Here is an 18,313-nt window from a genome sequence, read left to right as displayed (position 1 = left end):
TTGGATGCGGACATGCCTGAATTGAGTGCAGCAATGTTTGCACATGGGACCGGTGTAGTTGTAGATATTGATATCTGGCATAAACACATTGGTCATGTTAATATACAATGACTTAAATCAATGCAGGCCCAAAATATTGTTGCAAGATTGCCTAAGTTCAAGGTTGCAGAAATGCATAAGGTATGTGAAGCCTGTCAATTTGGAAAACAGGCAAGGAAACCATTTCCTAGACATGTTCAAGAGAGTAAGAAGCCATTGGAATTAATGCACTCTGATGTGTGGACTACTAAAGCTGCATCTATTGGAGGCTGTCATTATTTTGTCACTTTTATTGATGACTACAGCAGAAAAGTTTGGGTGTATTTTATGAAAAAGAAAAGTGAAATGTTTGGGCATTTCAAAGCTTTTAAAGCTATGGTTGAAAAAGAAACAGGCCTGCAAATAAAATGCCTAAGGTCAAATGGAAGGGGAGAGTACCTCTCAAATGAGTTTGCAAGGTTCTTGTAGGAGCATGGCATAAAGCAGCAATATTCATGCAGTCATACCCCACAGCAAAATGGACTTGCAGAAAGGAAAAGCAGGCATATTAGAGAGGTATCTCGGGCCATGCTAAATGAAAAAGACCTACCAGATTATTATTGGGCTGAAGCAGTTGCTACAGCAGTTTACATAATGAAGAGGACTCCCACTGCAGCAATACATGGCATGACGCCAGAGGAGATGTATACTTGTTTGCATAACACACCTGGGAGTGCATTTTTTAAGAGTTGTGCATAACATTAGGGGGAAAATGGAGCATAATGAGTGATCGAGCATGCAAAGCATATCCGATGGGCACAATACTTTGTACCCATATCAAACTAAGTGGTATTGACTTACGTGAATTATGGCCACCAATCCAATAAGTACTTGTTGGAATATCACACCTAGGACAGTCTTTTTTGATGCTTGTGCGTGACACTAAGGCCAAAATGGAGTTTAATGCTTATTCGATCATGCAAATCATATCTGACGGACAAAATATTTTGCATAGGCCTCTATTTAGGTGGTATTGACCTACATGCAAAGTGGCATGCCCATCCCATAAGTACTTGTTCGGATAACACACCAAGGAGCGCGTTTTTTGATGGTGGTGCATAACACTAGGAGGAACACGATGTATAATGCATGATAGACAATACAAATCATACCATATGGACACAATACTTTTCACATGTCTCAAACTAGATGGTATCGACTTGGGTGCAAAGTGACGCATCCATCCAATAGTACTTGTAAGGATAACACACTAGGAGCGGATGTGCATCACAATGAGCCAGAAACGATGTTTAATGCGGGAATCGACCATGCAAAGCATATTAAATGGGCACAATACTTTGCATGTGCCTCAACCTAGGTGGTATTTACGTGCATGCAAAGTGGTGCACCCATCCCATAAGTACTTGTTTAGATAACATAGCTGGGAGCATGTTTTTTGACGGTTGTGCATAACAGTAGGGGAAAAACAATATATAATGAGTGATCGAGCATGCAAAGAAGATTCAATGGGCAAAATACTTTGCATGCACCTCCACCTAGGTGGTATTGAGTTGCATCCAATGTGGTGTGCCTTTCCATCTCTTGCATACGTGCCTGCACCAAGAATGCACAATCTATATTATAGCATATACATTTCCATCTCCTTCACAAGCACCATGCACATCACATAGCTTGCATGATCATGTAGTAGTGGCAAGAGCCATGCGGCCCATACTGCTTTAGTGACGAGACATTCAATTCATGCCTAGTGCGGCTGTGGGCACAAGCACATGTGGAACAATCAACATGTGCAATCTTCTTATCGCTGCCTTTAATCTGCACAAGATTTATGCATGTAAGGTGCTGAGGCTTTCTGGGCTCACTGATGCATTGAAGGCTAGAGCCTTGGAAGAAGCCACGTGCTTGGGCAATGCCATACATTCGGGCATCATCCGAGCAATAGGTCTAGTTCATGATGATAACCCAATGATACTATTTCCGTTCTGGAATGGAAAAATTTTGCCACGTTGCTCCAAAGTGCCTCTGCACTAGTCCCCCACCTTTCGACATTGCACAAGATGTGTACACTATGTCTCATCACATCTTGAAGATCTTAGACATTTGTGCACCATTGCCAAGTATGGGATCCGCAGAAGCTCTAATCGGGTGTCCACGACGATTTGCGATTCAGGGAAAGTCAGCTGAACCGAATAGATGTCCAGGTACTGCTGATTTTTGTGGGGTTTTTGACATTGCTCTTAGATGTGGTATATAGCTCAGTCCAAACTAAGGACTTAGACCAGCAAATGACTGAGTCTTTCTTGGACAATTTGTAATATGAGTGACCAATCATGAATACTTGTAACATTGTTATTTTTGTATATCATCCAAGTCTGGATCCACTCCATTGTTCAAGTTTGTATATTTACAATGAGATGATAAATGATGCGATAAGTAATGTTTAAATATTATTTGTATAAGTGAATGATGTGATAAAAATGATGATCCAATTTTAAAATATGATAAATGATGCAATAATTAATGTTTAAATATTATTTGTATAAGTGAATGATGCGATAAAAATGATGGTCCAATTTTAAAATATGATAAATGATGTGACAATAAAGGTTTAAATATTGTTTGTGTAGGTGAATGATGCAATAAGTATCCATTTGAATTTAATTGTTTAATATTGTTTATGGTTATAAATTAATTCTATCTTGTTGTCATTTTTTAGATTAAGTATGAGCATGGAGGGAGAGAACTTAGAGAACATTCTCCCACAGGATCCTCCCCAACCAGAGCAACCTCCACTTCAAGAGTGCCCACAAGCTACTTTTGTGCCTTAAGAGGCTGATTTAGCAGACCAGCTAAATCACACCGAGGCTCAAGCTATCTTACAGGCGAAAAGATAGATGATGGGCAAAGAAGGGCTAGGTATGTTCACTACTGGTCCAGTGGATGCCGATACCATGCAAGGCGACCCGCTCTCTCTTCGACAAGTATAGAGGCTATGCCCATCAGAGTTCGTTAAGAAACACCTTGTTTCTTCATTCGAGAAATGTTAGGAATAAATATATAGAGCCCAATTTGTCAGACTTGCAGCACAAAACCCTAGCCCACATCCTTCTCCAATGATTCATAGCGGTGGAAGGGAGCATCCCCAACAACCAGCAAATACCCATGTATTTCATTTAGTAGATGTATGCCTACGACATCTTGCATCGACGTGTGGATTAGAACGACAAGCATGACTTGTGTTAAGAATAGGAAAGGGACATCCTGTAGAGCGCAAGCAAGTAAGAATAGAGAATAGAGAGCTCATGTCTCAGAGACCTCATGTGCTAACTCCCCAGGCACACAATGATCTTGTTGACTTGGCCACATCTGCCATACCTCTCTGTCAACAGGGTGTTAATGCTGAGGAGTTACAACATCGCATTGCATCATAAGCCAAAGAGATCGAGGACTTGCAGGCATGCGTACAGATGTTGGAGACTGAGATTGCATGCTATAGACATACCTTTGGAGATTTGGATGCATGTCAAATGAAAACTTATTAATGTGTAGTCTAATATCACACCATTGATGCCATTAGATGAGATACTAAAAACAAATTTGAACCATCATTGCACAAGAAGTTGGAGAATGATAAAAATTGTACAATGAAACAAATGCACTTAACCTAGATCATTATATTCAAAGAAGAGTATTACAAAGTTATATATGAAGTTTACAATGTACATAACTATATTGCAGTAGGATCCACATCTGTCGTTCCCTGAGTGCTTGGTCCTGCACCCTGCGAATCTATATTAGTGAGGTCCTCAAAATCCAACGTGTCAGTATCCTCATACTCAATGACTATCGAATCTAAGATAAACTTATCCCTCCATCCATATTGAGTAGTACCTTGCAATCCTATAAGCTCTTCAGAATTAATGCATTTGTATTTTTTACGAAGTTGTGCTCAATGAAAAGAGAGGGGTTGATAGAAATGGTAATTTCCATGAACGCATGGAAATCACCATTTTTACCTACCTCTATGTTTTCATACAGTAGAGATTTGCAAAAAAATACAAAAGCATTAACTTTGAAAAGCTCCATTGGTTAGGAGACACTACTAAAAAAGGATGAAAGATGAGGCTTGCTGCATTGTAAATTTGAGCCGATTGATGGTCAACATTATGCATATGCCTATAATGAACTTGCTAGACAAGTAAGGGACTCAAGAAGGCTCACTACAGAGCAAATGTCAAAGGTTCTTCCCTTCAATTTTTATGTGGCTACAATATGCATTTTTAAGCATCTAACAAAATATTTGATTGAGTCCGGAAGACTGAATCATGATATTTTTACAAAACTTAAGATAACCTCGACATCGGAAATCCTAATGAAAGCGAGGTGTCTATGGACTACACGGTTCTCCAGTAACACATTTGAAAAGAACTGCAACAAAAGTAGATGCAGACACATTAGTCAACTTTTATACATGTTTAAGTGCAGTTGTACCAAGGGGAATTCAAGAACGGGAAGAATCTCTCACAAGCTTCAAGGTAGTGAGAGATAGATATGCTGACTACACAAGTATAATTTTTTGATCTGATGAGGTGTTTAAGCAAGTTGTGGCAGTTTGCAGTGCATACGAGAAGGGTGAGGTTACTTATGAAGGTCCTTTGTTACTATCACAAAAGTCAAAGGTTGAGAAAAAAGAGGTGACAAGAATGTGGAGGCCCGTGAAGTATTTGCTGGATAGCTATGTAACAATGGCAACATAAAAACTCCTTAAGAAAGAATAGTTTTTTGGCAGGAAGAACAAAGATCATTGCATGGAAGAGTGCATCAACATACAGGTGAAACATGATGTAGTGGATAGTGCGATCAGATATTTGCTCACAGAAAAATAATTTCCTACTAGTCAATGCAATATTGACTTTAATATTATGAAGCATATAGCTGCTTTATCCACAGCTAAGGAAAAGGCATGGGCGCATAAGTGGATGAAGAATCAAGAAGATGGGGCCGACGTAGTCACCTTGTCCATGAGAGCCCAAATCCCACAACAGGTGATTGCATATGTTGGGAAGCTTGTGAATGAGCATAAACTGAGAATAACAAGTGCAGTCAACCATGACTTTCAATTCAATGTGAACATCACTTCAGAATCCAGAAAGCTTGGAGCGTATAGGGGCATTTCAGATGAGGACTTTTTAATTGATGAAACAAGCTGGGATAAGCCCCAAGTATTCTTTATTGATGATGTTTCTTCCAATAATATTCGCCAATTCATCGATAGAATACTATATACCACCATTAGTAGAGTTGGAATTTGCAATATTGTGATTTTTGTCAATAAAGAAAACAAGGAAGAGATACATAACACTTTGGAGAAAGTTTATGCCTCTGATTTCAAGCTCTACAATGGTGTGTATGCATCCAATACAAGTAAGAGAGAATGTGGATTAAAGATCCAATGCCTCAAATCATTCCTCTTACACATGCAAAGTCCATATCCTGACCTTATGGATATAAGGAGGCACCACCTGTCGAGTGTAACTCCTATTTTTGTGATGCATCTTTAGAAAATTGGATCTATGCAAGATGAGATTCTGAGAGATAAATGTGCTGAAGCAAGCTAGATCCATGCTCTGAATACTATGCAATGGTTATTGAGCCCATCATTTTTAACTATTAATTATTGCATGTTAAGTCATTTGTTTGTTGTGTAACATGATCAATATGATTCTGTATTTAGCTATCTAAATATGGCATATTCACTATTTGGCTTAATATAGCCTTACAAAGCAATTGTATCCATAGCTTGTCAAATGTTAGCTCTTGCAAGTCTCCCACATTTGAACAATATAGTTCACAACACTAGGCACTTTTTGAGGTACTTAAACCATGTTGGGTTTGTCGGTCCCTCGGGGGGGTCACTCGTCATATGTAACCCTATCACGTGAGTTCAATGGAAGGATATTTTTTATATCTAAAATTTACAGAAATAAATATACGTAAGGGACTATTTAGAAAACTTTTGGGAAAAATTTATAGATTTGTATAGAAAAGGGGTATATTTTATTAATGAAAAATTTACAGATAAGGGATTTTAGAAATAGGCCTTGAACGCACATGATATAGAGGGTTTATTCATAGTGACCCCCCCGAGGTCGGCGGTCCACCAACATAGTTCAACTCGAAGGGACTCATTCTTGTGGAGGAAGGTTTTCTATCATTTTAGGCAAACTCCAATAATAGAAACCACTTGTTCCACGTGTGTTGACTCAACAATACATACAATCTCATCACATCCTCTAAAATTTGATTAACTTTCTCTATCTGACCACCCGTTTCAAAAGCATTCTCTTGCCTAATGAATTTGTCTTTTTCCAAGGATGACCTCTTGTATCATTTTCACATAGGGAGATATTTGGATAGAAAGTAGCTTCGATGAGGACTTTGGAGAAGTGGTAGACTTCTCAAGAGAAATTAGGACAAGAAATAGCTTCGCATGATAATAAAATATTCAAACAAGGAAATTTGAAGTTTGCATGCCCTAGAATGGGAGGCAAGAACTTTTGGGTTAATGAGGGGCACATAAGGGGACTTTCAAAGGGAGAAACTTCTCATAATTATAGTTTATATCATATCACTTGCTCTACACATGAAGGAAGAAGTAGCTTCAGATTAGAAAGTTTCATGGAGGAAATAGCATCCCACAAGGAATTCGCTTCATTAAAAACTAATCAGATTAGGTAAAAGCTTAAAACATTTACACCCTTTTATATTGTTTTCCTCCCACTTTGTTTACACCAAGTCCTCAAGGAAATAAGTTTTACTACTACACGGATCCTATTGCGACGTTTAAGTATCGACGTTTAGCGTGCGTGGGGCGCTAATTGTTGGTATTGGAAGCATGTCTCACAAAGCATCGCTATATAGCGACTTTAGGCAAACGTCGCTATATAGCAGTGATTACAAAAGTCGCTATATAGTGACTTTTAAGTGTCGCTATATAGCGACACTGAGATACTATTTTATAGCGATGTTTTCCAAAGAGATTTTTTACTCATATAGGCCTTAAAAGTTAGTTTCTTCCAATGATAAATTTTTTTAAAATTTCATACATGTTTGATCTTTTGAGAGAATAAAAGTATGAGAGCATGTACATCAAGCCTTTGAAGCTCATATATTCATGTCCAAGTTTGAGGTGAAAAAAATCAATGAAGAGCATTTATATCAACTGTTTCATCTTGAGCCAAGTCTAAGGCGCCAAACAAGTCTATTTCTAACTCTATACCGAGTTGATCTCCTATATCATCATCGTACTCTAGCAATGAACATTCACCTAAAAGTACTTGATCATCATCTTCAATAAAGTGTGGTGATTCTTGATGATCGTTGTCTTCTTCCTCAATATCGTGATCTCCATCTTCCTCCCATGCGATGTCATTATGCGCATCTTCCTCTTGGCTCATATTGTGATCTTCATCTTCTTTGCTAGATTCATTAGGATCAATTGGATCCAGCATTGGTATTGGCATCTCCATATCCACATCTCTATCTTCAAAAATTTGCTTACTTCGTGGTGCAACTTGGATCACGTACCACCATCTTGGATCAGAATGATCCGGATGAAAAACCACCTATATTGAAGATGGGTGCCAGATGTCGTCAATTATATATATGAAATTATGCTCAAGTACATGTATCAATGGATCTTTAAAAACGAAAGCTTTGATTAATTAAATCATTAGTATGCACCTACTCACAGTGCTCGGGAAGAACAAAAGTATCACTTTCATCGGTCCAATGTCTGGTGGAGTCTATTGCAAAGCAACCGCTACTATCTTTTCTCACTGTCGCATGGGGACCGTTGTAAATAGTTCTAAACCATTTTACATCAAGAATGAAAATACTAAATCGTCTGAAATCAACTTCATAGATTTCACGTATGGTTCCACAATAATCCAACTGTGAGGAGAGAAGATTGGTATTCGAAGCACTTGCTCAGCTATCTTGTGTGAAGTTAGCCATGACTCCACAATCATACGTGACTCTCTTTGAATCGATGCGTTCCACGCGAAAATGTCATCCATATGACCATAATGCACTGTACTTTTTGTACTATAAAAGAGCATCATTAAAACAATGAAGATGCATCTATTTTATAACGTATATTGCCACAAATAATTACTTAATTATGTCAAGAGGTAAGAAACTTACATGCATCATACATCCAGATGATAACTCTCACTCGCGCTCATTTATTGTCTCTCCATCGCGTTTGGCTTTATGTAGAGCCAGTTGTAGCCAATCAAGTGACATGTGAGTGGGGAGAAGAGCCAGATCCTGTGGATATGGCTGCGATCGCCTGTACATTATTACTCTGAATCTCGTCCTTGCATTTATTCTTTCTGCTTTGGCCACTTCATATCTCTCAATCCACTTCTGCATCTCAGGGCTATTGAGGATACAAAACTTATTGAATTTCTCCATTTGCTCTTCGCTCATCTTTCTTTCAATCCCTTTTCCTTGGGGAACCTTGCCAACGATGTGATCATCATCCTTGTTATGCCAAGCTTGTAGCATATCGGGATCCGTGGATGCAAGAAACTCCGTGATATATACTAATGACTCTTGCACAAGCCATCCCTTTGCCATACTTGCTTCTGGTCTTGCTCTTTGTCTTACAAATCCCTTCAAAGTTTTCATAAACAGCTCGAGAAAAAACATGCATCGACTACGAACGGTACTTGCAATAGCCACCTCATCAACTATGTGCACAAGCAAGTGGACTTGAGTTGTCATAATGCTCGAGGGAAAGTGCTTCTCAAGCAAGCATACGGCTTCGATGGATTCCACCCTAGCCTTCTCGATGCTCGATATAGAGATCTCTTTTTGAGATATCCACCTATTTGACATGCCCATGTAAGATATTTTCATAATCAGTCTACAGATTATTCAGCTTAAATTGAAGAAAATGCAATCAATGCGATTTGATAGTAAGCATACCTCACAATACCACTGATCTTGAATATAACATTTCTAACATCTTCTTGTAAGCACCCTATTATTGTAATTGGGAGGATGAACTATCAAAGCAACAAAGAAGTCATGTCAACAATATAACATAATCATAATTACGCTAATGCATCATGATTATCAGTACACTAATTCTACAGCTTAGAATACCTGTAAGACCTTGTGCCAATCATGGGACTTGAGCCCACTAAGCTTATTGTCCTTTGAAAATGCTCCTTTCAAGCAATGCATGTACCCTGTCTGTGTTTGAAAAGAGGCAATGTCTGCCTTAACTGCTGCCTCCTCCCTCGTAGAGAGGATCCACGTTGCTTTCGGGAGGACAAATTTTCCCGATGCATGCACTTGGGGCCACAAACAAGACATCCTATTCATAGCATGCAAATCTTCTCGCACTCCTCTCGCATCTTTGGAAACAACCAAGTTTGCCCAAATAGTAGCCCCCACATTTTTGAAGATATGCATGGGATCCAAGAGATGATTGATTTGTAACTGACCCCAATAAGGAAGCTCGTGAAAGATCGATAGCCTCTTCATACCAGGAGGACGTTTCTCTCCATTTGCCCTGCAAGCTTGAATCCGGTCACTTGCCTTCAAATATGATGGTGGTGGATCAAGTTGTCCTCCATGTGCGAGATGGTCCAGCGGAAGGTATCGAGCATGACCTTCATACACATTTTTCCTCATATGTTTGGAGTATCGTGCAAGCGATTTCAAACCCGGTCCACAAACAGGACAAGCATTGTACCCACTTGTAACAAGTTCTACACATGTGCATGAATGTGTTAGTATAAGACGCTTGCGAAAGAGAGTCATAAAAGCATAATCCTATATTATACTTGCAGAGACACAACCATGTACCTGCGTACTCTCCATATCGTACTCTCCATATCCTGGGTAGTCATGCATGGTCCACATCAAGATAACCCTGACCAAAATATCATTGGTATGTCTAGGAGCTCTGGAAATATCAAAGACCCGCACTGGTCTCCATAATATCTGTAACTCCTCTATCAAAGGTGCCATGTACACGTCCATATTTTTTGCCTTGTACTTCCCTAGCACAAGTAGTGCAAGCATGAGGTGTCCCTTTTTTATTGTTAGCCATGGTGGGATATTGTAATTCACCACGACTATGGGCCATGTCGACCAAGATGTCGAGCATAATCCGAAAGGATTCACGCCGTCCATGGCGAGCCCAAGATGTAAGTTGCGTGGCTCCCTTGCAAAGTCCAGCCACTGATTGTCTATGTGCTTCCAAGCTGCACAATCTACAGAAATCCTCAATGTGTCTTTAGCAGACTGATGAGATGCATGCTATGTCATCAACTCTGCTATGGATTTGCATCGGAACATGTGCTATATTCTTGCAATGATGGGAAAGTGTCTCAAGACCTTTACCGGTATCTGCTCACCCTATAAGTCATGGTCTATATCGTTGTTCCCCACACTTCGGACAACTAGCCAAATCTCCATGCTCACAACGAAAGAGAATACAATCATTACGGCAAGCATGGATGGTATCATAATCCATACCCACCGTTGTTAGCATCTTTTTCGCTTCATCTCTTGATGCGGGCATGGTATTTAGTGCAGGCAACATCTTTTGGAGCAACCTATCACAATTCAAACATACATAGGCTTCAAATAATGATGATTCCGTACACTAATCCATACATGATGATTCTCAAAACAAACAATATCCAAATAATGAGTCAAATTAATGCAAGAGCTAACCTCATTAAAGCCGAGACACTTGTATCCGACCACCCATACTTTAGTCGCAGATTCAAGATTGAGAGACAAGCACGTAGTTTTATATCGTAGCACCCTCATACAATTGTGTTGATTGCAACTCTCGCATTTTGACCTCAGACTCTGACATTACATGTACATGGGATGTAGTGCCCCTAAAAATAGAATCCATCATGTCGACCATACCCTCGTCATCATCCGGGAGACTATAGTCTTTCTCAAAGTGTGAAGGTATGTGCGTACCCTTGTTAGCCTCCTCATCCTATTTTAAGATTAACTGCGAACTTATAAGATCTTATCTCAAGGTTTCGTACCATAGTGGTATCCAATATTAGCCGTGAACTTAAATAGCTTTGACTTACCGATAATCCATCTCCACGTGCAACACCAACATAAGCATGAGCATATGTCTCCTTCTCTTATGCTTATGCTTAAGCATAACTCATGCATAAGCATAAGCATAAGCATGAGCAGATGTCTCCTTCTCTTATGCTTATGCTTAAGCATAAGCATAAGCATAAGAGAAGGAGACATCTGCTCATGCTTATGCTTATGCTTATGCATGAGCATATGTCTCTTTTTCTCTCTTTCCTTTTCCTCTTTCCTTTCCCTCTTCTTCTCTCTTTCCCCTCTTCCAATCTCTTTTCCTTTCCCTCTTCTTCCTCTTTTCCTCCCTCTTTTCCCCCCTCTTTCCTCTTTTTCATGCTCATGCTCTTGTGCTCATGCATAAGCATAAGCATAAGCATGAGCATATGTCTCTTTCTCTTATGCTCATGCATATGTCTCCTTCTCTTATGCTTATGCTTATGCTCATGCATAAGAGGAGACATATGCTCATGCATAAGCATAAGCATAAATATAAGAGAAGGAGACATATGCTCATGCTTATGCTCTTCTTCCTCTTTTCCTCTTCTTCTCTCTTTCCCCTCTTCTCTTATGCTCATGCATAAGCATAAGCATGAGCATATGTCTCCTTCTCTTATGCTTATGCTCATGCATAAGAGAAGACATATGCTCATGCATAAGCATAAGCATAAATATAAGAGAAGGAGACGTATGCTCATGCTTATGCTCTTCTTCCTCTTTTCCTCTTCTTCTCTCTTTCCCCTCTTCTCTTATGCTCATGCATAAGCATAAGCATGAGCATATGTCTCCTTCTCTTATGCTTATGCTTATGCTCATGCATAAGAGGAGACATATGCTCTTCTTCCTCTTTTCCTCTTCTTCTCTCTTTCCCCTCTTCTCTTATGCTCATGCATAAGCATAAGCATGAGCATATGTCTCCTTCTCATATGCTTATGCTTATGCTTATGCATAAGAGGATATGTCTCCTCTTATGCATAAGCATAAGCATAAGCATATGAGAAGGAGACATATGCTCATGTCTCCTCTTATGCATAAGCATAAGCATAAGCATATGAGAAGGAGACATATTCTCATGCTTATGCTTATGCTTATGCATGAGCATATGTCTCTTTTTCTCTCTTTCCTTTCCCTCCTCTTTTCCTCTTCTTCCTGTTTTCCTCTTCTTCCTCTTTTCCCTCTTCTTCTCTCTTCTTTCCCTCTTCTTCTCTCTTTCCCCTCTTCCAATCTCTTTTCCTTTCCCTGTTCTTCCTATTTTCCTCTTCTTCCTCTTTTCCCTCTTCTTCCTCTTCTTTCCCTCTTCTTCTCTCTTTCCCCTCTTCCAATCTCTTTTCCTTTTCCCTCTTCTTCCTCTTCTTTCCCTCTTCCTCTTTTCCTCTTCTTCCTCTTTTCCCTCTTCTTTCTCGTCTTTCCCTCTTCCTCTTCTTTCCCTCTTCTTCTATCTTCTTTCCCTCTTTCCTTTCCCTCTTTTTCTCTCTTTCCCCTCTTCCAATCTCTTTTCCTTTCCCTCTTCTTCCTCTTTTCCTCTTCTTCCTCTTTTCCCTCTTCTTCCTCTTCTTTCCCTCTTCTTCTCTCTTTCCCCTCTTCCAATCTCTTTTCCTTTTCCTCTTCCTCTTCTTTCCCTCTTCCTCTTTTCCTCTTCTTCCTCTTTTCCCTCTTCTTCCTCTTCTTTCCCTCTTCCTCTTCTTTCCCTCTTCTTCCTCTTCTTTCCCTCTTCTTCTCTCTTCTTTCCCTCTTTCCTTTCCCTCTTCTTCTCTCTTCTTTCCCTCTTTCCTTTCCCTCTTCTTCTCTCTTTCCCCTCTTCCAATCTCTTTTCCTTTCCCTCTTCTTCCTCTTTTCCTCTTCTTCCTCTTTTCCCTCTTCTTCTCTCTTCTTTCCCTCTTTCCTTTTCCTCTTCTTCTCTCTTTCCCCTCTTCCAATCTCTTTACCTTTCCCTCTTCTTCCTCTTTTCCTCTTCTTCCTCTTTTCCCTCTTCTTCCTCTTCTTTCCCTCTTCTTCTCTCTTTCCCCTCTTCCAATCTCTTTTCCTTTCCCTCTTCTTCTTCTTTCCCTCTTCTTCCTCTTATTTCCCTCTTCTTCCTCTTCTTTCCCTCTTCTTTCCCTCTTTTCCCTCTTCTTTCTCTTTTCCTTTTCCTCTTCTTCCTCTTTTCCTTTGCCTATGCCTATGCCTATGCCTATGCTTATGTTTGTTTTTTATTTTTTGTTTTCGTGTTTGTCTATATTAGACATGGGATCACGTCACACGTCTGACGAGTACGGACAGCCTTGCAGGAGGAGACATCACGATCTCTATGCTCCAGAGGACTTTGATTCCTCTCAGGCGACACTTGAGGGGACTATCCCTGGTCTGACTCCTCTCGGACGTAGCACTGTGACTACCCCTGGTCCGACTCCTCTTGGACCTAGCACTCCGACTACCCCTGGTCCGACTCCTTTCGAACATAGCACTGTGACTACCCCTCGGGAAACTCATTTGCTAGGAGCACATGGCTTTGTCGGGAGTCCCGACGAGCTTGTAGCGCAGATGATCAATGAGGAGGCAGCGAGATTCTTCTCTCTGCTATCTCAGAGGACCTCAGTAATTCCCTTCCCTACATCGATGGCTGGACCTACTGCCTAGCCGTCCCCTCATGCCCCTTCGACCGAGGGGTCATCACCTGCGCGTGCCTCTTGTAAGGGAAGGAAGAGTAGGAGGGCCCGCTTATGTTATGCTGACTTGGGAGATGTAGACGAGTCAGCACACTCACATCCCTGTAGGTCTCCACTTGGTCCGGAGACACAGTATTAGTCAGGTCCCTTGCCCTCTCCTACTCCCATTGCTACTCCTCGCTCTGGAAGCGCTGGCACAGCTTCCACTCCTTCTGACTCTGCCACTACCATCAGTCCTCCTTACTTAGTCAATGACCTCTCTTATCAAATCACGGCTACTAGAGAGATAATAGAAGATAGAAAGGGCAAAGCAGTGATGGCCACCATGAGGCGGTTGATGAGCCATCACTTCAAGAGCGGCATTGCTACCAATTGGCGGTATCAAGATGACCAAAAGAAGCAAGCGGTCATCGATGAATTAAAATAAAAATACCCTAACCCACAAGCCGTGGTTTATTGAGCAAGAGGCACATGGAGCGATGGTCGATTGGGCTGAGGTGGCTGCTCGCACGGTATAAGTCTACTCCTACTTGTAATCTCATTTTTTAAATTGTTTTATTCTTTAATTCCAATCTAATTTTTAATTTATATGGTTCACTCTTAGGGTCAAAGCTCGAGCGTCCCATCACCGGAGGCGAGGGATCACCACGGCCAAGGATCAGATGCACGTGACGAGGATCAGGGAGAAGACGAAGCTCACGAGGACCAAGGATCAGGCCAACAAGACAAGGACAAGGAGGAGGAGGACGACGACGATTCGAATGAGTAGTAGTAGTAGTAGTAGCAGTTTGCATATACTTTGCCATGTATGTCATTTTGTATAGCTTGTTTGAGCTGCTCGTTTGAGTGATTTTGTATCACCCTTTTTGAAAGGGTAATTTTGTAACAAACAATGTTGTATATGTTTGAAATGTATATGCTTTTGTTGCTCGATCATTTCATTTGAGCGATTTTGTATCACCCTTTTCGCAAGGGAAATTTTGTAATAAAAAACATTTTTTTGTAATTACAAAAAAAAAAAACATTAGTGGGGCAAAACAGGGCTTGCTATGGCCCTGTTTAGCCCCACTAATGCTTTTTTTAAAGTTCTATTAATCGTCGCTATATAGCGACGTTTACTAGTGTCGCTATATAGCGACGATTATCAGTGTCGCTATATAGCGACGTTTATCAGCGTCGCTATATAGCGATGCTTTATAGCAACGGTTCTTTTTCGATGCTTTTAACGACTTTAGTAATGACATTTGCGCTCGTTTAAAAAAAAAATTTAATGTAAAAAGCGTCGGTATTTTCGTCGGAAAAGGGCCTATGCCTTGTAGTGTTTCCTACTTTGCTTAAAGTGATCATAGTGATAGTTTCACATCACGAAAATTTTTATATAGGTGATAACTTTGCATAAGGGAAAATCAAATGGGAAAGCTTTACCAAGGAGCATTATTTCTTTTTGAGCATTTCTACAGGGTTTTATCCAAGAAATTCATAGTGAAAACCTCCCATGAAATACTTCTTCAATTGCTCCATTTGATTAGGAAAGAACAAATGGTGAGGTGAAAACCTGTACCTTGTAAGACGTTTTAGTGTAAAACACGCATGGAAATACTATGATTTCATTTGAGTGATTGAGGAATATGTGGCACCACTTCGATGATAATTTAACTTACCATGAGGTTGGCACACCAAAGGCTTCTTATGGTATGCTTGCGCTCAAGACCTCCTTAGAGGCCAGGCGACCTTTGTAAGTTTAAAGGCTCACTTGATAGCTAATAATGCAAGGCGACACCTAGTAGCACCAAAGTAAAGCGCTCTATTAAGAGCTGCTTGCCTTTAGGAAGAAGCTCATATAGAACTTGCGCTGTCTTGACTAAAGACAAATGAAGAACGAGCTCATCGAGCTCTCTCCATCGATCTGCACACGCAAAGAAGAAAAGTGCAGACAAAAAGAAGAAAAGAACTACGCCTGAACGAAATTGCAACTTAGAGCTTTTTTGGATATATGAAGCTTTTCTTGGATGCACACATTACGTAACAAGAGCTTATGATTGCAAGCGATTCCACATAGTTGACTGCGTAATAAGAAATTTGGGCTTTTAACTCTCCTCTTTCATTCACCCAATGGATGGCGCTATAATATAATATAATCGCAACGAATCGGAAATGTATGCAACCGATTTGTAAAAGTGTGAGGGACGGACAGACCCTTTATAATGGGCTTGCTATCGATACAAGCAGGACAGATCCTTCAGCAAATTATAAAGATGGGGTGTCTCAGGAAGCCAGAAGCGACTGAGCTTGCTGTTCGTATTGGAAATCTTTGTAGGATTGGTCTGCGCTCCAGATAAAGATGCCGTGCAGGTCACCTCCTTGCTTGATCTGTTGACAACCTTGTAACCCAGTGGATGGCACGATAGCTGTGCCATTGTTTATGGTTTCAAAGCTGGGTATTACCTTCCCGCCTGAGTACATGCCCTTCGCTCCGTCGTAGACGCTCACGTATTCCGAGACGGACATGTCTCCTTCGGAATAGAATTGGTAATTGACGTAGTCGATCACGCTGCTGTATTGAGACCATAGCTGCGTGTAGTAGCTGTCGGTGTTGGGATAGGGAGCTATCGATGCCATCGAGATCAGGCTCTTGTTCTTCAACTGAGTGATCAATTCCCCTATACAAGAGACAAAGTCGTCGACCGTAGCGCTGGGGTCGAAGCTCTCGTAGTCGATGTCGATTCCGTCAAGAGAGTAGTCTGTGATTATTGTGGAGAGCGACGCAACCGCGTTATTGACCCAAGAGGACACAGTGGTAGGTTTGAAGACGGGACCGGATCCGCCGAGGCTCATGACGACCTTGACATTGGCAAAGCTTGCCTTGATGGCTTTGACGTTGGAGGGCGATATGCGGGGCTGCCAGAAGGCTGAGAAGTTGCCGTTAGTTGGGCCGGCTGGCAAGGATGAGTTGGGAGGGGCCTGGTCTACGGCGAAGGCGAGAATGAAGTGGAATTCAACCGATGTGTTGATGGGAACGTCCGTTAAAGCAGCACCTCCACCGCCGATGTATTCTCTGAAAACGGCACCGCTGCTGGCGCTTGACATAGGTGCCGTTGCTTGCGCCAGACGTCTGGCAGTTCCTGCACAAACGGTAGCAATGTTTTGGATCAGGCAATGATTTAAATGGCGCAGTGAAGTGCTCCTCGAATTAACAATGCAGTAAACTGTTCCTCGGATTACTGCGCAAACAGTAGGCAATGTTTTGGATTGGGCAATGAAAACTCCGTGCCAAGAAACCGTTCCTCAAACTATCTGAACGTTTTGGATATGCAATGCACAAAAGGCAGCAAATTGAAATGTTTTGGATCAGGCAGTGAAAACTATGCAGAGAAGTGCTCCTAGAATTAACTATGCGGTGAACTGCTCCTCGAATTACTGCGCAAACAGTAGCCATATTTTGGATCGGGAAATGAAAACTATGTTTTGGATATGCAATGCAAACAACACAATGACTGCACCTCAAACCGCAAGGTTATTGAATCAGGCAATGAGAACAATGCCAGGAACTCAAACTATCGCAAGAGGCGTTCACAGCATGCGAATCGCATCAAGCAAGGAAAACACTGCAACGAATTAGACCTCAAATTATGGCAAAAGATCAGACCATCAGAACTGCATCAGAACTGCATCAGAACTGCATCAGGCGTTGTAATCAACACACACCGAGTAGATCACACAAGAAAGGGACATCCTAAGACATCACACCTAACAGATCACACTAAAAGGGACATCCTACAATGTAACTTACACCAAGAGAACAAGTACTGCTTCTTCGCGTGACTCGCGTAAGTAAAAGACGCAAAGTGACCCGCTTCTGAAGCTGACTCAGAAGCTGAGCTCAAGATCAGATAGAGTAGGGCTTGAATTTTAATGAAGCGAAATGAAATGTTGCAGCAACAAGCACTCTAAATACCCGATTAAGGAGGAGATTGAGGAGAAAGAAGAACCTTGGACGTGGAGAGGCATGTGGAAGAAGAACGCTAATTGCAACAAGATGAGCACCCAAGCCACGTTGAAGCGAAGAGCTATGGATGGCACCATAGCTAAGCAAGGAACTTTGCAACAAAGAAAAAGAATAAGGGAAATTTGCAAAGAAAAAAGGAATAAGAAAACTTTGCAATGAGAAAGAAATATATAAAGCCCATGGGGCTAGACTTCCATCTTATAGGCCTAGAGATTACTTGACTCGTTCAAAAGTCTCCTCGTGGGCTAGACTCTTCCAAATTGCGAGCAAAGGTCTCGTTCAAAGTCTCCTCGAGGGCTCACCACTCTTTAGATTTCTAACAAATTTGTGTCCTTTGAGCTTGGATAGGGAGAGGCACTTCCTAGTCTTGGGATTAGGCCTACCGTTTATGAAATTAGAAACCAGGGTGGGTGACTTCCAAGACATTCCCTACCTACCCCTATTTTATGTCAATCTACTTGACCACTTAAATGAGCACAAA

The 18,313-nt window shown here is 41.1% G+C and overlaps 1 protein-coding gene across 1 annotated transcript; it reads right to left on the bottom strand.

The window, feature by feature from the left end:
• Positions 1-15,952: 15,952 nt before the first annotated feature.
• Positions 15,953-17,942, bottom strand: LOC147885755 (chitinase 2-like). Its single transcript, XM_087396870.1, has 2 exons — positions 17,816-17,942; positions 15,953-16,948 (listed from the first exon to the last, which is right to left on the bottom strand). The coding sequence occupies exons 1-2, from the start codon at positions 17,907-17,909 to the stop codon at positions 16,092-16,094; spliced, it is 951 nt and encodes a 316-aa protein (XP_087252996.1). The 5' UTR covers positions 17,910-17,942; the 3' UTR covers positions 15,953-16,091.
• Positions 17,943-18,313: the final 371 nt, after the last annotated feature.

Source organism: Dipteris shenzhenensis, chromosome 25 (genome assembly GCF_047967505.1).
Source record: "Dipteris shenzhenensis isolate YYH24624 ecotype China chromosome 25, Dip_SZ_1.0, whole genome shotgun sequence".
Lineage (NCBI taxonomy): Eukaryota > Viridiplantae > Streptophyta > Polypodiopsida > Gleicheniales > Dipteridaceae > Dipteris > Dipteris shenzhenensis.
This window is presented reverse-complemented; position numbering and strand designations above follow the sequence as displayed.

What these genes read in the sequence shown, in the direction of transcription:
- LOC147885755 (XM_087396870.1), bottom strand. Translation starts at nt 17,909, where the DNA reads ATGGTGCCATCCATAGCTCTTCGCTTCAACGTGGCTTGGGTGCTCATC. An exon ending in CATGCCTCTCCACGTCCAAG is followed by an intron (nt 16,949 to 17,815) that starts GTTCTTCTTTCT and finishes CCGTTTGTGCAG; the next exon opens with GAACTGCCAGACGTCTGGCG.